A 19,131-nucleotide genomic window follows, 5' to 3' on the forward strand; every position below is an offset into this window, starting at 1 on the left:
GGGGATGAATGCTCTATTGTAGGTTACTACAGTCTGATGCTGAGGACTTGGAGCAGCATAAAATCAAACAAGAAGAAATCTTGAAAGAAATAAACAAAGTTGTAGCAGCCAAAGATGCTGATTTCCAGAGTCTAAATGAGAAGAAGGAAAAACTGACAGAAGAGTAAGGCCTTGAGGGGTAGGGGTTGGGAGGCGTGGGTGGGGTGGGAAGAGTGTCCTGGAGCAGCTGTGGGCATCCGACTCCTTTAGAGGAGGCTGCTGAAGTCCTGCCTTGCCATGTAGGCTTCAGAGTCTGCAGAGAGACATCGAGGCAGCGCAACTCAATGAGGATCACCACCTTCAGGTCCTGAAAGAATCTGAGACGCTCCTTCAGGCCAAGAGAGCTGAGCTGGAAACACTGAAAAGCCAGGTGTGACAGCAGACACCTGGAAACAACTGTTTTTAAACATATTTTGGATTGCTGACTAAGGTTTATTGGTTATAGAAAAGATGGAAAAATACAAAGTGAAGTATTAAGAATACGTGGGTCCAGCCTGCCATCTCCCTTTTCAGGTGACAAGCCAGCAGCAGGAGTTGGCTGTCCTAGACTCACAGATGGGGCAGAGAAGGGAGGAGCTCCTGCTACTCCAGGACAGCCTTGCCCAGGCGAAGGCTGACCTCCAGGAAGCCCTGACCCTGGGAGAGACGGAAGTTGCCGAGAAGTGCGGCCACATTAGGGTATGTGTGTCAGTAGTGCGGTCACATTAGGGTATGTGTGTCACTAGAGCGGTCACATTAGGGTATGTGTGTCAGTAGTGCAGCCACGCTAGGGTATGTGTGTCAGTAGGCTTTCTTAGGCGTCCAGGACAGTACTGAGGTTTATTTTAGAGTGTTCCCCAGTTCTCCCCAAGTAGAGATAGAAGTGCCCCCGATAGCACCATTTGGGGTGTTAATGTATGGGTGCTGCGGCAGTGGTGCGGCCTCTGAATACGCTCTGGGTTCTCTGCCTATTGGAGTTCTGTGTTTCCTGTCCAGCAATTCCCTTATCCCAGGCCTAGGCAGCACTGCGTCCTTCCTGTTCCCCACCGTTCAGCCACGTGCAACCTCCTGGGAGATTTTTGTTTGTTTGGGGTTTTTTTTCTAAGCTGCTCTTAAGGAGATTCTTTCTCTTGCATTTAATAATAGCTGCTTATGTCCTGAGCAGTTTGTGACTGTCTGTGTCTCTGCCTCTGGCAGTCACTGAGGCTGGGAACAGCCTTTGCATGGGGTAAATGGCACAAACACATCTGCATGAACATAGGTTACTTCTTCATATTATATGGTAGATGTTGGTGCAAAATATCTCTGCTTGGTACCAATGGCAAAAAATGTAATTTTATGTAAAATGAAATGTAAATTAAATTACAAATTAGATGTATGAGATAGAATAATAACAGAACTGACTGGTATAAAGAGGATTTTAGTTTGTAATTCACAGAGGAGATGACTTTTATTTAAAAACAGGAAGTAAAATCACTTCTGGAAGAACTAAGTTTTCAGAAAGGAGAACTGAATGTCCACATCAGTGAAAAGAAGACTCAGCTCGCACTTCTAAAGCAGGAGATGGAGAAGGAGGAAGAGAATCTTCAGGTAGTTTTACAGCAGCTGTCAAAACATAAGACTGGTGAGTTTAAAAAGCAAGTCACAGAATGTGAGGCTGGCCACATCTGCTCTGCAGGTCACAGCAAAGTGCACTCGGCCAAATCCACATCTGAACTGTAAGCTCACTAATGAGCAAATTATAAAAGGAACGCAGTGCTTCCTGCCCTTCAGTTTGATAAGGGTTGTTTAAAGCAAAATAAGCATTCTGGTGGCAGCTGAGCGCATGGAGGGCTCTCACAGCAGGGGAGAGTAGCTGGAATGCTCGGTCAGGCCTTCAGCACTGCACACAGTCAAGCCTGCAAAACCAGAGTGCCAAGTTCTGTTCACCCAGAGAATGCCAGCCTTCGTGTGTGCCACAGCCAGATTCACACTTAGGAAACTGGAAAGCAAAGGCTTGTTACACTCTAATGACATGTAAACATATAGTAAACACCTGAGGTGAGTGTTTGTGAATGTGGGAGAGGGCCCAGTGTGTACATGCACAGCCAGAGGGGAACATCACATGTCCAGTGATCCCCTTGTTTCTGCACACCGTCCCCAACACACACACAGAGCACTGCGGTTATGTATAGACGTCTACCAGCAAATTCCAGTGACCCTTCTGCCTCTGCACTGCACCCCACACCCTACACGTGCACACGGGGAGTTACTGGGGCATGCACAGCCACATATAGCTTTTTGTGGGGGTACTGGGATCCAAACTTGGGTCCTTATACCTGTGTAGCAAATGCTTTTACCTGTTGTGTCCTTTAAACCTGACAGGGCAGGAAGAGAATAAGGAAAAAGCAGAAACGCCCCCTGGCACCCAGAGAAGTGGGGTCAGGTGGGTCATGCTCACTCTGCTAGAGCAGCACCCGTTACACCACAGCCCAGGTTCCAGTTTATTACGTACAGCAGTACAGCACAGCAGTGCAGAGTTTTGTGTAGCCTGTTTGGAACTGTGCCAGTGTTGTTTAGGCAGCATGTGGTTGAGACTTGGTGAGTGTAGCTCCCCTATCATAACTAGATGATAAGTCTCGATATAGACTTTCTGGTCCTCTGGCTCTTATATCTTCTATCCTCTCTTCTGAGGTCCCAGGGCTCCTCCGAGATGTTCCGGGGGCACAGTCTACTAGGTAGTCTCTGTAGGCCTGGGTAGCTGTCTCGGGCTCCAGTCGCCTGGGAGGACACAGCTGCAGTAGCCAGCATGTGCACACACTGTCAGCCCTCAACCATCAGAACCCAGGCTAGGGGAAGGAAGGCGAACCAGAGCTTCCCAGGCCACCTGAGCTTTCAGATCATCGCCCTCAACTGTGGGTCTGAGGCCGTGCCCGTGTCCTGAAATAAACACCCCAGAGTACTGTCAGTAGTCAGCTTTGAGTTATTCATTACATTGTCTTGGTGTGTGTGTGTGTGTGTGTGTGTGTGAGAGAGAGAGAGAGAGAGACAGAGACAGAGACAGAGAGGGAGGGAGGAAAGGAAGGAGGGAGGTAGAGAGACAGAGACACAAACAGAAACAGAAATTCCTGGATGTGGAGTCAGGACGGCTTGGGGCGTTGGATCCCTCTTACTCTTCCCAGGTCATCATGTCATTGCCCCTTCTAGAAACTTCTTAGCACATTTATTAGTACTTACCATTGGCTGATGGGCTGTTGCTCCTTTTCCAGATTTTCTGCAGCGAACAATACTCATACTTTCAAGTTTTTTCTATCTTTTCATATAAAAATATGGATATAAATGCTCCTAGAGTCAGAAGTTTACTGTTTTTGTTACAATGTTTTTAACAAATTAATGTTGGATTTTTTATTTTGTTTGGTTTTGGTTTGTTTTTTTGAGACAGAGTTTATCAGAGATCCACCTGCCTCTGCCTCCTGAGTGCTGGGATTAAAGATGTGTGCCACCAGTGCTCAGGACAAATTCATGTTTTTAACAGTATTTTTAAAAAGGTTTTTCCTTTACAAATAAAATTAATATCATTTAGGCAACACAACATCTTTTTTTCACATTCTGGTCAGTGAATAAGGAGTTGCAGTTTGTTCTGTTTTTGTTTCCTGGTTCACACACTGCCCCTGCTTTGTCTCTGTCAGAACTAAAGAATGTTGCAGACATCCTGCAGCTTGAAACGCACGAGCTCCAAGGTCTGAAGCTTCAGCATGACCAGAAGGTGGCGGAGCTGGAGAAGACGCAGATGGACGTGCTGGAGGTAAGGAGCCAGGCCTCTGAGCCGCAGCCCCTCAGCCTTTCCCTTTCAGATGCCTTTCCCTTTCAGATCTTCTCTCCTCTCACTCAGGAGAAACTAGAGCTAGAGAATTTGCAGCAGACGGCCCAGCAACAGAGAAGGGAGCTAGAGCGGCAGAGGCAGCTCCTGGAGAGAGACAGGCGGGAGACGGAGCGAGTGAGGGCTGAGAGCCAGGCCCTGCAGTCCTGCATTGAATGTCTGAGTAAGGAGAAGGAAGAGCTCCAAGGGCAGTGTGAGAGCTGGGAAAAGAAGTCTGCCCACGCCAGAAGGTAAGGGCGAGCATAAAGACAAGGGGGAAAGGTGAGAACGGGAGCTGCTCATGGGGTGCACGTCTGTAATCCCAGCGCCCACCAGGCGGAGGCAGGAGCATTGCTGTGGATTTGTGGCCACCATGGCCTACCCAGTAGGTTCCAAGCCATCAGTGCTACTTTGTCAGAACCTATCTCAAGATAACAGCAAAAGCTACACGTGGTGGTCTACACCTTTAACCCCAGCACTCAGGAAGCAGATGCAGTCAGATCTCTGAGTTCAAGGCCTATGGAGTGAGTTCCAGGATAAGTCAGGGGTACACAGAAAAACCCTGTCTTAAAAAAAAAAAACCAAAAGAGCAAAAATTATAACAAAAAAACCCCCAGAAAAACAATATTGTACAAACATGATAGCATAATTTTCCGATGCCATTTTTTCTTGGTTACTTTTTCTAACGTTCTCCCTTCAAAGCATTTTTTTAAAGATTTTATTTATTATTATTTTATTTAAGTACACTGTAGTTGTCTTTAGACACATTACAGATGGTTGTGAGCCACCATGTGGTTGCTGGGAATTGAACTCAGGACCTTCCAAAGAGCAGTCAGTGCTCTTAACTGCTGAGCCATCTCTCCAGCCCCCTTCAGAGCATTTTTAACAGACTGCCTCTCCTGGGGTAGACAGGTGGCTCAGTCAGGAAAGGGCCTTTCAAGCACAAGGACCTGCATTCAGCCTCTAGGTCTCTGTGTTAAGGCAGACACAGCAGACACAGTGACAGATGCTGCCATCCCAGCAGTGGGGATCACGGAGACAGGTGCAGCTCTGGGCACTGGCCTGCCTCCACGAACTGCGGGCCAGTGAGACCCTGACTAAAGGGAAGGTGGGCAGCTCCTAGACCCCAAGCCTGTCCTCCAGGACACACACAGTCTTTAGCTGGGAATAACAGAAAGGAACATTTTGTTCACTGCTGTAAGAAGACAGATTGTCCTCAGATAGACCTATACATTCAAAACAATTGCAGTCAAAATCCCACTAAGTTTTTTTTTCCCTTTTTTAGGAAGTTATAAGTTGATTCTAAAATTTATAAGAAAATACAAAGAACCTACAATTTATAAAATTCTTTAGACATTCCACAAAAAAAAAAAGAAAGAAAGAAAATGAGAAAGGAGTTGAGACTCCCACACGTGATCTTAGCACTAATATAAATTATAGTAATGGAAATCCTGTTGTACTGTACAGCAGGTGAGTGGGGCCAGGGAACGGAGAACAGTGGCCCTCACCCTTCCCAATGCTGCATCCTTTATGCAGTTCCTTACGTCGAGACCCCAGCCATAAGATCATTTTCATTGCTACTTCATAACTGTAATCTTGCTAGTTATGAATCATAATATAAACAGCTGTGTTCTCTGGTGTCCTTGGGCGACCCTGTGACAGGCCAAATCCCTGAATGGTTGAGAGTGCAGGTTGAGAACTGCTGGCATAAAGGCCCACATGTGGACTGTGATGCATGAAGCAAAGATTTTGAGAAAGATGGACAGCTGTCTTTTCAATAGAGTAGTCTTTTTAGAATTATTGCTAAAAGAATTGAAGATCCAAAATAGAACATTTGACCCATAGTTCACTATGTTAAAAAATGGAGGAGCTGGAGAGATGGCTCAGCAGTTGGAGCGCTGGCTGCTCTTCCAGAGGACTTGAGTTTGGTTCTTACCACCTAACATGGCAGCGCACAGCTACGTGTAACTCTGGTTCTAGGCAATCTGACACTCCCTTCTGCTGCTGTGAGCACCAAGCATCTAAGTCGTGTACAGACACGCATGCAGGCTAAACACGCATGCACATAAAACAAGCCAGCAGAGTGCCGCAGGGTAAGGTCATTCCCTGAACCCACCAAATAGAAGGAGAATGACAGCTCCTTAAGTTGTCATTTTGTCTCCACACACAGCCATGTCATGTGCACACCCTCTCCCCCACTGAATAAATTAGTATAAAATAAAATGGGCCATAAACATAAATGTAAATGTTAAAATATAAAACTTAGAGAAGGTAAGCCCTTATTCTTAATTAGATGCCAAAAGCATGATCAATAAAAAAATCCACAGTAAAGCACAAGGGTGGAGAGACAGCTCAGTGAGGACCTGGGCTTCAGGGACCAGCACCCACAGAAAAAGCTGGCATTGTGGGGTGGAGATAAGTGGACCCCAGGGGCTCACTGGCCAGCCAGTTTAGCCCAAAGAGTGAGTTCCAGGTTCAGTGAGAGAGCATCTATTTTACACATGCCTAACAGGTAAGCACACCTTACACGCATGTGCTCACACATACACACAAAATCAAACAAATAAAACAAGACAGTTAAAGCTGACAGGACAGTGGAGATGAGGACTCAGAGCCTGGCAGTCCTGATGACCTTAGGTCAGTCCCTGGAACCTGCATAAGGACAGACGTGCTGGTGTGCACCTGAGATCCCAGCACTCTTGTGGCAAGTCAGGAAGTGGGACTAGAAATCGCCTGGAAGCCACATGGCAGCCAGCCTGTCCTCACGGGACGCACAGCACAGCGGTAAGAAATGTGAGCTTACTAGAAACGTGACAGGTGTAGTGGCACTCACTCTAACTCCTACAAGCAGGAGGCAGAGGCAGGTGGATCTCTGTGAGGTCTAGGCCAGCCAAGTCTGCATAGTTCCAGGATAGCCAGGGATATGTAGAAAGACTCTCTCTCTCAAAAAGCCAAAAATAAAATAATATTAAAAACAAAAACTGGACATTTAAAAGGCCACTCCAAAAGATACTATTAAAACTAGAGAAAAATACATGACAACAGTTAGGAGAAGAGACTTTGAACCTGGTATGTAACATAGAACTTAGGTCCACAGAACGAATGGTGTAAAAAGTCTTCAAAACTTGATAGGAAATAACCTGTTTATTTAAATGGGCAAAAGATTTGAACATATATTTTATAGAAGATATATAATGGAAAATAAGCCCAAGGGCAATCCAGGTTACAGCCACAGTCACTACGTGCCTGCTGGCACTGCTAGCCGGGCCTCGAAGACCCTGGTGTGCCTGTAGCTCTGCTTCCTCGCCGTCCACAGTGGAGGAGTCAGCTGCTTAGCGCTCAGTTTTCATTTTGTTTTGTGTTTGAAATTTGACATGTGTTCTTATAAAGCTTTAATTTAATCTCTTTTTTTTTCTTAAATCTCCTATTTAGAAAGCTGTAGTTCCTTTTAAAAATGAGTTCTGGCATCTTCCATTCCCAGCCTTACCCTCACCCCAACATGCACTGTCTGCACTGTGGAAGGCAGCACTGCCTCTCTTCCACGCAGTGTGGGTGTTTTCTAACAGTCTGCTTTATTCCGTGGTAGAGTTTTAGCAGCTACAGAAGAGAGCAGCAGAATGGAGCAGTGTAACCTAGGGAAGCTGGAGCTGAGTGTCAGAAAACTGCAGCAGGAGCTGGAGCAGCTGGGCCAAGACAAGCTCGCCCTGCACAGCGAGGTGTCCGAGCTGCAGCAGCAGCTCCGGGGTAAGGCTGCGGCTACGCTGGGGGCCGGGGGTGCGCTGGGGGCTGGGGGTGCGCCCACAGCCTTCCCCAGCTGACGTGATTGGTGCACAATAGTGTAAATTAGAGTATGGATTTCATTATAGCACTCTGTGAACATACTAAGTCTAAGTCGTACATTTAAGACACACATGGTACATGAATCTCATCGTAAGCTGGTTTTTTAAATCTAATTTATGTTTCTTAGGGAACCGTTTAAAAATAAATAAAAAAAGGTTAAATACAAATGGCTTTTGGGCCAGTGAGGTGGTTCAGTAGGTAAAAACCGCTGGCCGCCAAACCTGACAACCTGAGTTCCATCGTTCAAGAGCGAACGGGGAACTGGCGCCCAGACATCGGCCTTCATCCTCCACGCTGATGCATGGCGCATGCTCACACCCACTCACAAAGGTACACACAGTAAAAATGAACAGACAGCACCCCTCAGGTCACAGCTATGTCATGTGGGGGCTTTGAAGGCAATAGTAAAAATGTCTTTTATTACTAAATAATTTATTTAGGAGAAATGGCTAAGGATTTATAGCTAATGATGTATTTTTTGAGCATTTATTATGTTCTAGTCATGATGTATGCGCTGTCTCATTTCATCCATGTGACACACATAGATCTGGTGACACACCTATAATTTTAGCACTCAGTAGGCAGAGAGAGGCAGGAGGAACGCAAGTTCAAAGCCAGCTGGGCTGCATCAGGAGACTGTATCAAACAGAAATCTTCTGAGCATTTTTGATGTAAAAACCAGTATTTTATCCATTTACAGATGATGATATTGTGGGTTAATTTTCTTGTGAATTTACATTGTCTTCATGAAGAGTATACCTAGTCTTACATTTCCAACAGCAATGCAGAATATACTCATTTTTTAATCATGCATCTCACCAACATTATTAGCTAAATGTTTATGAAATTCTTTAATATCGAAACCTTTTTAAATTCCCAGGGTTATACATATAACTGTCTTTTGGCATTATTGATTTAACAGGAATAAATGTAAATTCAGTTATGATGCACTTTGAAGGGGATCCAGTATGTAAATATATATGTAGTATGTATACTTACAAATAACATTTTACGAAATGTTTTGGTAGATAAGCAGGAAGCCATGAATTCCCTACAGGAGGAACTGGACAATACCCAAGACCATTTGAACCTGGCAAAGCAGGTAAGGCGCAAAGGATAACTGGCTGTTTTACAGTTTGCACTGCAGCCTCATGGGGCTCCTAATACAGCATTATAAGGCCACCCACACGGCACCAGAGGACCACTACACTCGCTTACACAGCTCTTAGGGCCACCTACACAGCACAGCCTTCAGATAAGGCTTTGGTTCTTGGGTGGTTCTCTAATCTATTTCAGCTCTTGATTCAAGTTTGCCCAAAGCTAAGAAGAAGTAGGTTAGACCAGAGTCAAACAGCAGTTCCCAGAAGCCTTAGCGAGGATGCTGGGATGTAGGGACCCGTGTGTTGGGCAGCTGTCCATTCAGAGCAGGGTCTGGTCAGGTGGCTAGTGCAGCTTGTGACCTCCTGCTTCTGATGCCCTTCCTCTAGGTGACTCAGGGTCAGCCTATGAGAATAGAGCTACAGTTATGAAACACCTAGTTTTTCTTCCTAGACCTTCAGGATTCTGTGTTTCTAGGACATAAAACTTTTAAAACAAAATCTTTTTTTTTTTTAAGACGTCAGATTCTTACATTTCTCTCTGTTAAATTTTTTTCAGTTTTTTTTTTTTCCAAGTCTTCGAACTTGTCTAAATATTTGAGATAACAAAGCCAGGCTTAATTCTTGTGTTTAGCACCTTTGTTTTCTCGGCAGTCCTGGGGTACTTTCAGAGCACATTTATTCCTGTCTCAGTGACAAGGCCATGAGACTTTCTCTGTGGTTCCTCCATCCTACTTGTTAGGCACTAAGAGAAGGAAGGCCAGGAATTAACTTCTAGTCCTGGGGACCTTTCTCTAAGTTTGCTGGGTGGGTAAAGGAGGTGGCACTCTTCAGACTTGGTGGGTTCTGGACAGACACTGGTCACCTTAGGAAGTGGCTGTGTGAGGTGCATCGGTGTTCTCTTGCCTACAGGACCTGATCCACACCACCAAGTGTCAGAACGCACTGTTCAGTGAGCAGACGCAGCTGCAGAAGGACATCAGCAAATGGACTGCCAGGTTAGAGAGCTGCCAGAGAGAGGCGGAGGCAAAGGAACAGCAGCTCCAGGGGCTCCAGGATGAGCTCAGAGAGAGCAGGCTCCGGCTCGACCAGCACGAGATGGTACTGTGCTCAGGGGGGTCGTTACTCACTCATGGGGGGGCTCCTGCCTCGCCCTGCCCCGCCCCGCCCCGCCCCAGATCAGACTGCCCCAGCGCACCTTCTGTGTGGCTCTTCAGTTAGTATAATGTATAGGCTGTTAAGCCAGCCAGCATTGGTCCTGTAAAGAGCTTAGTGGCCATGTGCTAAGTAATTAGTGACCTGTATCCTCTTCTCACAGTGGCCAGGTGGCTTCATCGTTATTGAGGCACTGGCATTTGTTCTGTCTGTCTGTCTGTCTGTCTGTCTCCCCTCTCTGTAAGCGGTTTTCTCTTTGGAACTGGAATCTGAGGACATCTGTTCTTTCATGATCGACTCAGGTTATTCTCTATTTAGATGTTTCAAAAACTCCAGAAAGAAAGAGAACGTGAGGAGCAGAAGTTGGAGGCCAGTAAAGTGACCCTGGAGCAGCAGCAGGGGCAGCTGGAGGAGGAGCTGACAGACCAGAAAAGCAAGCTGAAGCAGCTGCTCACGGACGTGTCGGCAGCTGAAGGCCGCCTCAGGGCCCTGCAGGGAGAGGAGCGGGACTCGGAGAGCCTGGAGAAGATGCTGTCCCAGGCCAGTAAGTTCACGGCAGGCCTCAGGGGTGGAGTCGGGGAGAGGGCTGTCCTGGCTGTCTGGTGAAGTATGTGAAGACCCAGGCCCGGCCACCCCAGGAGGAGGCAGGAGAACCAAAGCCGGAAGGAAGGCAGCCGCCCTGTGAAGGATGGCCCAGGATGCAGGGAGGTAGGGCGAATGTGTCTCTGTGAACTTTGACCCCGAGACTGGCCAGTGTGCCTCGTTCAAGAACCATGCACAGAAAAGAAGGGCATTACGGTGGGATGCTAGAGTCGCTGAAGGACAGGTTACTCGGGGGTAGCCTCAGCTGTTGAGTGTCAGCAGCCGGAGGCCGGGTGCGTGAGCTGTGCTAGAGTTGGGATTTACTGTGGAGTCAGCTTGCCATCTCGTGACTGGGGCAGGCTTGAGAGCCAGTACTGGAGGGGACAGCAGAGTAGGGACCGTGCCACTCACTAACAGGCAGCCTGCCCATGAGGAGCACGCCGCTCTGCCTGCAGCGGCCCAGGGCCACCGGCTGAACCTCCTAAGCATGCGGTTCGCCTTCCAGAACAGCAGCTTTCGGACCGGGAGCAGCAGCTGACGGAGAAGTCGGGTGAGCTGCTGGTCCTGCAGAACGAGGCGGACGCTATGAGGGCGGACTTCAGCCTCCTGAGGAACCAGTTCCTAACAGAAAGGAAGAAGGCGGAGAAGCAGGTGGCCGGGCTGAAGGAGGCACTGAAGATCCAGCGGAGCCAGCTGGAGAAAACCCTGCTGGTGAGTCGGCTGCCCCGGGGCTCTGAGAGAAAGCTGTGTTTACACCGACCTGACGCGCGCATTACTTAGGCACTGCTTTATTATGAAGAAAAGAACATCAACCCAGGCCCTGAGCCAGTGGTTAGTATTGATGTGTTTTGTCATAATTGAGTGTTGAAGCACACGGAGAGGCTTGGCTGCCAGCGGCCATCCCACGGACGGTGTGGCTCTGTGGAGAGCTGTGCACTCTGCTCAGCTCACTCACTGCAGGCTCCGGGTTTTGGGTTGGTGGCACCTCTACAGAGCTGCAGTCAGAGCTTGGTCGTGACATTCTGCCCTTTTGGGTCAACATTGATTTTTATCAAGCATACTAAATCCAGGAAGCCTGGTCTAAACATGCTTTTACCGTTGAAGTAAGGGGCGTGGGGTGGCAGTCCCATCAGTCAGAGCGGTGAGCAGTGTTCCCGGGAATGGATGCAGTACTCTCTGAAGGGATTAGTGGAACTGCTCTAGGAAGGCAGTTTGAGGCACTATCAGAGGTGCTGTGCTTTCACACACACTTGGGCAGGACGATCGTACAGATAGATCTATGTGTCTAAAAGTTAAGCTGGCCATGGTGGCACACTCCTCTAATCCCAGCAGTCAAAACCAGAGGCTGGAGGAGCTCTGTGAGTTTGAGGCCAGCCTGGTCTTCCAGTGAGTTCCAGGCCAGCCAGAGCTACACAGTGAGACCCTGTCTCAAATAAATAAACGATAACCCCTACAGCCTGTGAAGATGTTGTTGCCTTCTCATGGGTCACTGACGGGCTGAGGAAGGGGAGGGAACTCATCACAGGTGGTTGCTAAAGATCTGACTTCAAATGGTGTATCCACATTCTCCCAGTCACACTACACCTGCCTCCAGAATGCTCCATTTTACAGCTGTAGACACTGAGGTCTTTACATTGCTAGTGACTGTGGAGCCCAGTCACTGCACCTGCCCGAGTGTGGCTGCAGAGCCCTTTGCCTCCTGTGTGCAGGAGCAGAAGCAGGAGAACAGCTGCATGCAGAAGGAAATGGCTACAATTGAGCTGGTGGCCCAGGACAACCACGAGAGGGCCAGGCGCCTCATGAAGGAGCTCAGCCAGATGCAGCAGGAATACCTGGAGCTCAAGAAACAGGTATGCACCCCAGAACCCCAGCTGGCCAGCCCGGGCCACCACGTGGGCTCAGTGCACCCCAGAACCCCAGCTGGCCAGCCCCGGCCACCACGTGGGCTCAGTGTACCCCAGAACCCCAGCTGGCCAGCCTGGGTCATCCTGTGGGCTCAGTGCACCCCAGAACCCCAGCTGGCCAGCCCGGGCCACCTCATGGGCTCAGTGCACCCCAGAACCCCAACTGGCCAGCCCTGGCCACCACGTGGGCTCGGTGCACCCCAGAACCCCAGCTGGCCAGCCCTGGCCACCACGTGGGCTCAGTGTACCCCAGGACCCCAGCTGGCCAGCCTGGGTCATCCTGTGGGCTCAGTGCACCCCAGAACCCCAGCTGGCCAGCCCGGGCCACCACGTGGGCTCAGTGCACCCCAGAACCCCAGCTGGCCAGCCCGGGCCACCACATGGGCTCAGTACACCCCAGGACCCCAGCTGGCCAGCCCGGGCCACCACGTGGGCTCAGTGCACTCCTGCCCACAGGGCACAGGCAGGGTTCATCGTTGTTAGTATCTCTTTAAGAGGAATTCGGGACTTGTGAAAGCTAACTGTAAAAGTGTGCTTCAGGTTAATTTTTTTTTCAGTCTTAAAATTTAAACATACATTTAAGGAAAAAAGATGGGTTGAAAATATACTCTTAAATTCAACTAGCTTTTAAAAATGATATTATTTATTTACAGATCCCAGGTTATATATGAGTGTGTGTGTGTGTGTGTGTGTGTGTGTGTGTGGGTATGCCCCCACACACCATGGTCAGCATGAGGTCAGAAGATGACTTGTGGAAGGCTGTTCTCTTCTTTGAACTGAGTTCTGGGGATTCAGTCCAGGTCATCAGCCTAACAAGTCTCTTACCTGCCGAGCCAGCTCAGCTAACTGTTTTTAAGTGGGTGTGCAGACACAGGACTGAGTGTGCTGGTCCACACGTGTGTGGAGGTTGGAGGACACCGCGGCCGTCAACCTCAGGAATGCCAGCCTCGTCTGTAGACTGGACTAGCTGGCAGTGAGCCCCATGCCCAACGTGGGAGGGGGGTCCTGGGGCTTGAACTCAAGTCTTCATGCTTACAAGTGCTTTACTGGCCAACGCGTTCCTCGGCCCCTTGACTGACTTTTTATGTTGTGTGTGTGCATGCACACGTGTGCACTTGTCTGTCGCAATATACATCTGTACACATACATGTGAAGGGCAAAGATCAAACACAGGTGTCATTCCTCAGAAGATGTCCACCTTGTTTTTTGACAAGATTCCTTAGAGTTTCTGTTGCTGTGCTAAAACACCATGACCAAAAGCAACTTGGGAAGGAAAGGGAAGGAAATAAATTTCAGCTCACAACCCTCAGGTCACACTCTATCGCTGAAGGAAGCCAGGGTGGGAACACAAGACAGGAAGTGAAACAAGCTATGGAGGAACACTGTTTCCTGGTGTGCTTCTCATGACCTGCCCAGACTGCTTTCTTACGACTCAGGACCATGGGCCCAGGAGTGGGCCACCCACGGTATGCTGGCCCCTCCTTCCCACATCAACCAGTAATCCTGAAAATGAATGGTGGGCTCACCTGCAGGCAGGCTTACTTACAGAGACATCTTCTCAGTGAGAGGCCCTCTTCCCAAATGACTATAGCTTGTGTCAAGTTGACATAAAACTAACCAACAGTCTCTCACTGGGACCTCTCACTAGGACAGGCTCCATTAAGTCAGCCTGTCATTATGTTCCTAACACTGAGACTACAAGCACATGCCACCATACATAGCTTTTTATGTGAATACTGGAAATCAATCGCTAGTCCTCACGCATGGCACGCACTGTACTAACTGAACCTTTCCCTGCCTTTTTTTGTTAGAGTATTGCTTGGTGTGAGTATGGGTGTTGCATGTACTTAAAAGGTTCATGTAGAGGCCAGGGAAGGACATTGGATATCTTCCTCTAATTGTTCTTACTGCCTTGAGACAGCCTCTCCTTGAAACTTAAGCTCACTAGTTAGGCTAGGCTGGCTGCTGGCCAGTGAGCCCCAAAGATTGGCCCGTCTCTACCTCCCCAGTCCTGGAATCGCAAGCATGCTCCCTCGCCCGGCCTTGTGGGCTCTAAGGATTAAATTCAGGTCCTTATGCTTATAAGTCAAGAACTGTTCTAACTGAGCCTGTCCAGGGTGTGTCGATCCTTCAATGTGAGGTGCACTAAGCACTCAATTCTAAGTCCTGGTGTTTAACCCCACCACACCGCTTAGGTGGCAAACCAGAAAGACTTGGAGAGGAGGCAATTGGAAGTCAGCGATGCAATGAGGACGCTGAAGTCTGAGGTGAAAGACGAAATCAGAACAAGTCTGAGGAATCTCAACCAGTTTCTTCCAGAACTTCCGGCAGATCTAACAGCTATCTGGGAAAGAAATGAAAACTTAAGAGAATTGGAAAGCTTGAAAGAGAACTTCCCGTTTACCACAAATGAGAGGATTTTTGAAGAAAAGTCTAACTTTCCCCAAGTTCACATCATGGTAAAGTTTGTCCTGCTCTCCCGGGCTTCAGAGTCATAGTTTGATTCCCACCTCCCCTGGTAAAGCTAACAGATTTGGGGGCACCAGGGCAGGAGGGAAAGATGGTTGGCTCCCACTAGTGGCAGTTGGTAACTCATTGGTCTCCTTTTCTCTCTGAAAAAGGATGAACACTGGCGTGGAGAAGCACTTCGTGAAAGGCTGCGCCACCATGAAGATCAGCTCAAGGTTGCCTCTTACAAAACCAGAGAAAGCCCCTATGAAATAGTTGGCACTTGGCAAGAGTAGGGAAAGGTTCCATGTGCAGTCTCCTGCAGCACTCAAGAGAACACTTATAGATCACCCTGTAGAGCTTCAGAGAAGCTGACAGCACAGATAGCAAATGGCTATCAGCATTTAAGACCATTTGAATTCTAGGGCATTGGATATATAGCCCAGTGGTACAGCATTTGTCTAGTGCATGCAAGGCATGCACTGTGTCCAGTCTAGAATCCTGATGTGAAGCTGTGTTCTATAACCTCTGTAGACAGGGTCTTTGTCATAGAGCCATGGGGTAGCCTTGAACTTGGGGCTGTCTGGCCTCCGTTTCCCCAGTGCAAGGATTGGTGATGACTGCCACGCCCCATGCTCTGCCCTCATACCTGTTTATTAAAGTCAGACCTGCTTCTCAAACTTCTCAAACACTGAGTAAGTTCAGGGGCGGTTCTTCCATGTAAACCACACATCTGATAACACTTTCCAGGCTCAACTTCGACACTGTATGTCTAAGCAAGCAGAAGTACTGATCAAGGGGAAGCGGCAGACAGAGGGCACCTTACACAGTCTGAGGAGACAAGTTGATGCTTTAGGAGAACTGGTCACTAGTACCTCTGTAGACTCAGCATCATCACCCAGTCTGTCTCATCTAGAGCCTTCCCTTGTGGAGGACTCCCAACATGGACATAGTCAGGTAAGAGGAAGCTTTAGAGTCACTTGGAAACGTAGGTGTAGGTGGACCAAGAAGACTTGGGATTGAAAGGCCATCCTTAACTGTTTTAACAAAAAACTATGTATCTGCCATTACTGGGGGAAGTTTATGTGGTTTATAGGTACAGAAAGAATAGTTAAGATGCTAGCTTAGACAGTGAATTAGAATTGGAGATAGAATGACCCAGGAGAGATTTAGTGTTTGTGTCCTTGACTTCTGGAGTTCTTTATTTTCTACTTGATCAGTACAGTGTAGACCCTCAGGGTTGGAGAGATGGATCAGCAGTTACGAGCACTGGAGCTTGATCCAGACTAAGTTTCTAGCCCTCATGTAGCAATTCACAGTCATGTGTTTGGTTTCAAAGGATCCATCACCCTTCTCTCCACAAGCACCAGGCACCCCAACAGTGCAGACATACACATGCAGACAAAACAGCCATACACATTTAAAAGAAATAAGAGCTTAGACTTGTGAGGTTAAAATGTGGGTTTCCCTGTGTTTTAGGTGGTACCTCTCATTTCTCAAAGACATTTGGATGCAAACTTCTTCACTTCCTGTCTATAAAACTCTGGGTCTCATGAAGGTTTCTGTGTGGGACTTAGTTACCAGTCATTTAATAGGAACAAAAAAAGCAACCTATGGCCGGGCAGTGGTGGCGCACGCCTGTAATCCCAGCACTTGGGAGGCAGAGGTAGGCGGATTTCTGAGTTCAAGGCCAGCCTGGTCTACAGAGTGAGTTCCAGGACAGCCAGGGCTATACAGACAAACCCTGTCTTGAAAAAATCAAAAAACAAAACAAAAAAAAAAGCAACCCATGGAACCAGCCAACAGTAACACATTATTGTGAGCAGAAAATGGCTTCCATTTTCAGGTGCTCACTCTATGTACATACAAAACACTATACATACAACCATTTGGACAATCCAAAGGTACACATTGTCCCTTTATGTAGGTAAGGACCTACATGAAGTTGTAAATAACAGCTCAAGGGGTATAGCAAAGGACAGGTCAGGATATAGAATTCAACCTACCTTTACCAGAAAGCAGCATCCTGAGCATGCTGGAAATCACGAGGAATGTCCGAGGACAGCTTCGTAGTGAGAATTGTTTAAACACTGAAATGTTACAGGACTATGGTTTTGTTCTGATCTCAGGTGTGGGCCGAGGAGCACACCTATCGAGTACTCTCGTGCTCTAGCAGGGGTGTGATTTGCCAGCTGCTGATAGTTTCCAAAAGTGTATAACGCTTGGAATTCTGGGGACTCTTGAAAGGGTATATAAATGCTAGAGCCCCGAGGGGCATCGCGCCTGCTGGTTAGCCAGTTGGTGATTGGTTGCTGTTGGTTAAGTGGTGGTCGTGTTGCCCCAGAGAACTCAACACCCCTAATCAGCAGAAAGTATTCTAATAACATCGACCGCCTCCCCGCCTCTATCCTCTCTCCTGCCTAGTGTTGGGAGATTGGAAAAGGGTGGGAGTGGAGGAGGGGAGGAGGGTGATAGGAAGAGGAACTCAGTCTGCAGCCAAGTTTGGATGTAGACACAGTTGCTTCTTTGATTGGCTTGAGGGGCAAATAGTTTACCTGAGGCACAAACCTAAAGAGCAGCAGGGCTAAGATTTTACTATGGTTATCGTAACAGCTGTGGTTGAGACAAGTCAGGTAAAGGCCCAGCCAGCCCACTGGGCCCTCCAGAGCTTAGACTGTAAGGCAGTGGGCACAGAGCCCACACATGAGCCTTGGACGTACTCTACAAGGTATGAGAGGCACAGGTGAGTTTAGGCACTGTTTCAGTCTGGGGTTGTCATCTGAGCCACAGTGGCATGAAGCCTTGAATTGGGTTGGGACTCGGGGCTGGCTTCTGTGCCTAAAATTAGTTCCCTTCTTTTCAGAGTTCCTTCCAAGGCCTGCAAGTTCCATTAGAAGAACCAAAAGGTTATCGTCACTGAGTTTCCTGCTTGCAGGTACGCTAGCCACCCAGCACTTCATTAAAACATCTGGAATTCTGGCAGCCCCAGGAAAATTAACCTCATCACTTTATAGCAGTTCATCTTAAAGCATTTTGGGGGCTGGAGCTATGGCTTAATGGTAGGTAGAGCACTTGCCTAGCCCATTACGTCCCCCGATTCAATCCCCAGCACCACAAAAACAAATGCCAAGGCTGCCAGTCATCATGCCGCCACCACCTTATTCTGTAAGGCCTGGTTAGAGGTTTAATTCATCCATTCTGCTTCTGTCTTACTGTAGGAAGAAGCTCCAGCCAAGGTCAGGAATATGGTCACGTGTAACTGTAAGAGGGAATTGCTACTCTCCTACCTCATGACATCCTGATGGAATGTCAGTGTCATTATCACTCCTGTGAAGACTGAAAATGCATTGTAGTTTGTACCATTTACACCGAGATTTCTGTGAATCACATGTACTTGTGAGACCAGATATGTGTATCTAACATAGGATGTAAGGGGATATTTTTGACTCTTCTCCAATCTTGGAATATTTTTATAAAGCCAGTGAAACCACATATACTGAGTCCATAACTGGTATGTGTAGTTACCATGAAAAAGAATGTACTAAAAGCCCCTATGCATAATTAATAAGTTATTATTTTTGATTCTGATTCAAAATTTATTTTTAATATGAAAATAAAAGATACAGTCAACTTGCGTCTGTCATTTTACTTTGAATTTCACAGGTTACCTTTATTCCAAGACAATAACAATATCCCAGCCATTTCGTAACATTTTCCACCTGGTCTACTTGGCAGTGAGTACTTCATCACAAGTACCTATTAAGAAGTCATCACTTAGGCTGCTTTTCCTTAGCCTATTAAAATAGTATCCTGTGACGGAAAACGTCAATACTATACTGTAGAATCTCAGTTCTGATGGTGAGTGTATTATAGACAACCTTTAAGCATTCAACTCTATGACTGATCCATTTCTTTAGAAGCAAGAGTAACTGCCACAGTTTTGTGGCTCAAACAGTTATAATGATGTTGGCGATGTTAACAGCCTTCTGAGCCACAATCAGCATTGTAACATGTCAGCTCAGCGCAGCCCAGCAGTCCCTCACTGTAGCTATCTGGCTAGAGTTACAGGATACATATAATTACAGGAGACAGTAGAAGCCACACCACTTATTTCACATTATCTAGAAGGCATGTATTTTCAACACAAAATTTGTCTTTTGTATTCTTTATACTGTCACTTTATCCTTGCAAAATGCTTACAGGTTCCCATACTGTTGACACAGTATGGGAACAGGACCCAATGAAGGTG

At 47.5% G+C, this 19,131-nt stretch overlaps 1 protein-coding gene across 10 annotated transcripts in view; it reads left to right on the top strand.

The window, feature by feature from the left end:
* The window catches only part of Cntrl (centriolin), a 68,947-nt gene extending 50,431 nt beyond the window's left edge, over positions 1 to 18,516 (top strand). For 7 of the 10 annotated variants that reach the window (XM_052182293.1, XM_052182294.1, XM_052182295.1 and 4 more), the window contains 17 exons: positions 23 to 163; positions 283 to 409; positions 553 to 717; positions 1,483 to 1,642; positions 3,687 to 3,802; positions 3,890 to 4,107; positions 7,443 to 7,600; positions 8,725 to 8,798; positions 9,706 to 9,894; positions 10,267 to 10,492; positions 11,036 to 11,241; positions 12,240 to 12,380; positions 14,630 to 14,893; positions 15,056 to 15,118; positions 15,633 to 15,839; positions 17,746 to 17,817; positions 18,101 to 18,516. In XM_052182293.1, coding sequence (XP_052038253.1) covers positions 23 to 163; positions 283 to 409; positions 553 to 717; positions 1,483 to 1,642; positions 3,687 to 3,802; positions 3,890 to 4,107; positions 7,443 to 7,600; positions 8,725 to 8,798; positions 9,706 to 9,894; positions 10,267 to 10,492; positions 11,036 to 11,241; positions 12,240 to 12,380; positions 14,630 to 14,893; positions 15,056 to 15,118; positions 15,633 to 15,839; positions 17,746 to 17,802 — 2,512 coding nt within the window. In that variant the 3' untranslated portion in view covers positions 17,803 to 17,817; positions 18,101 to 18,516. The other 3 variants (XM_052182299.1, XM_052182300.1, XR_007977813.1) reach the window with 3 other exon arrangements.
* Positions 18,517 to 19,131: the final 615 nt, after the last annotated feature.

Source organism: Apodemus sylvaticus, chromosome 5, assembly GCF_947179515.1.
Source record: "Apodemus sylvaticus chromosome 5, mApoSyl1.1, whole genome shotgun sequence".
NCBI classification, from domain to species: Eukaryota; Metazoa; Chordata; class Mammalia; order Rodentia; family Muridae; genus Apodemus; species Apodemus sylvaticus.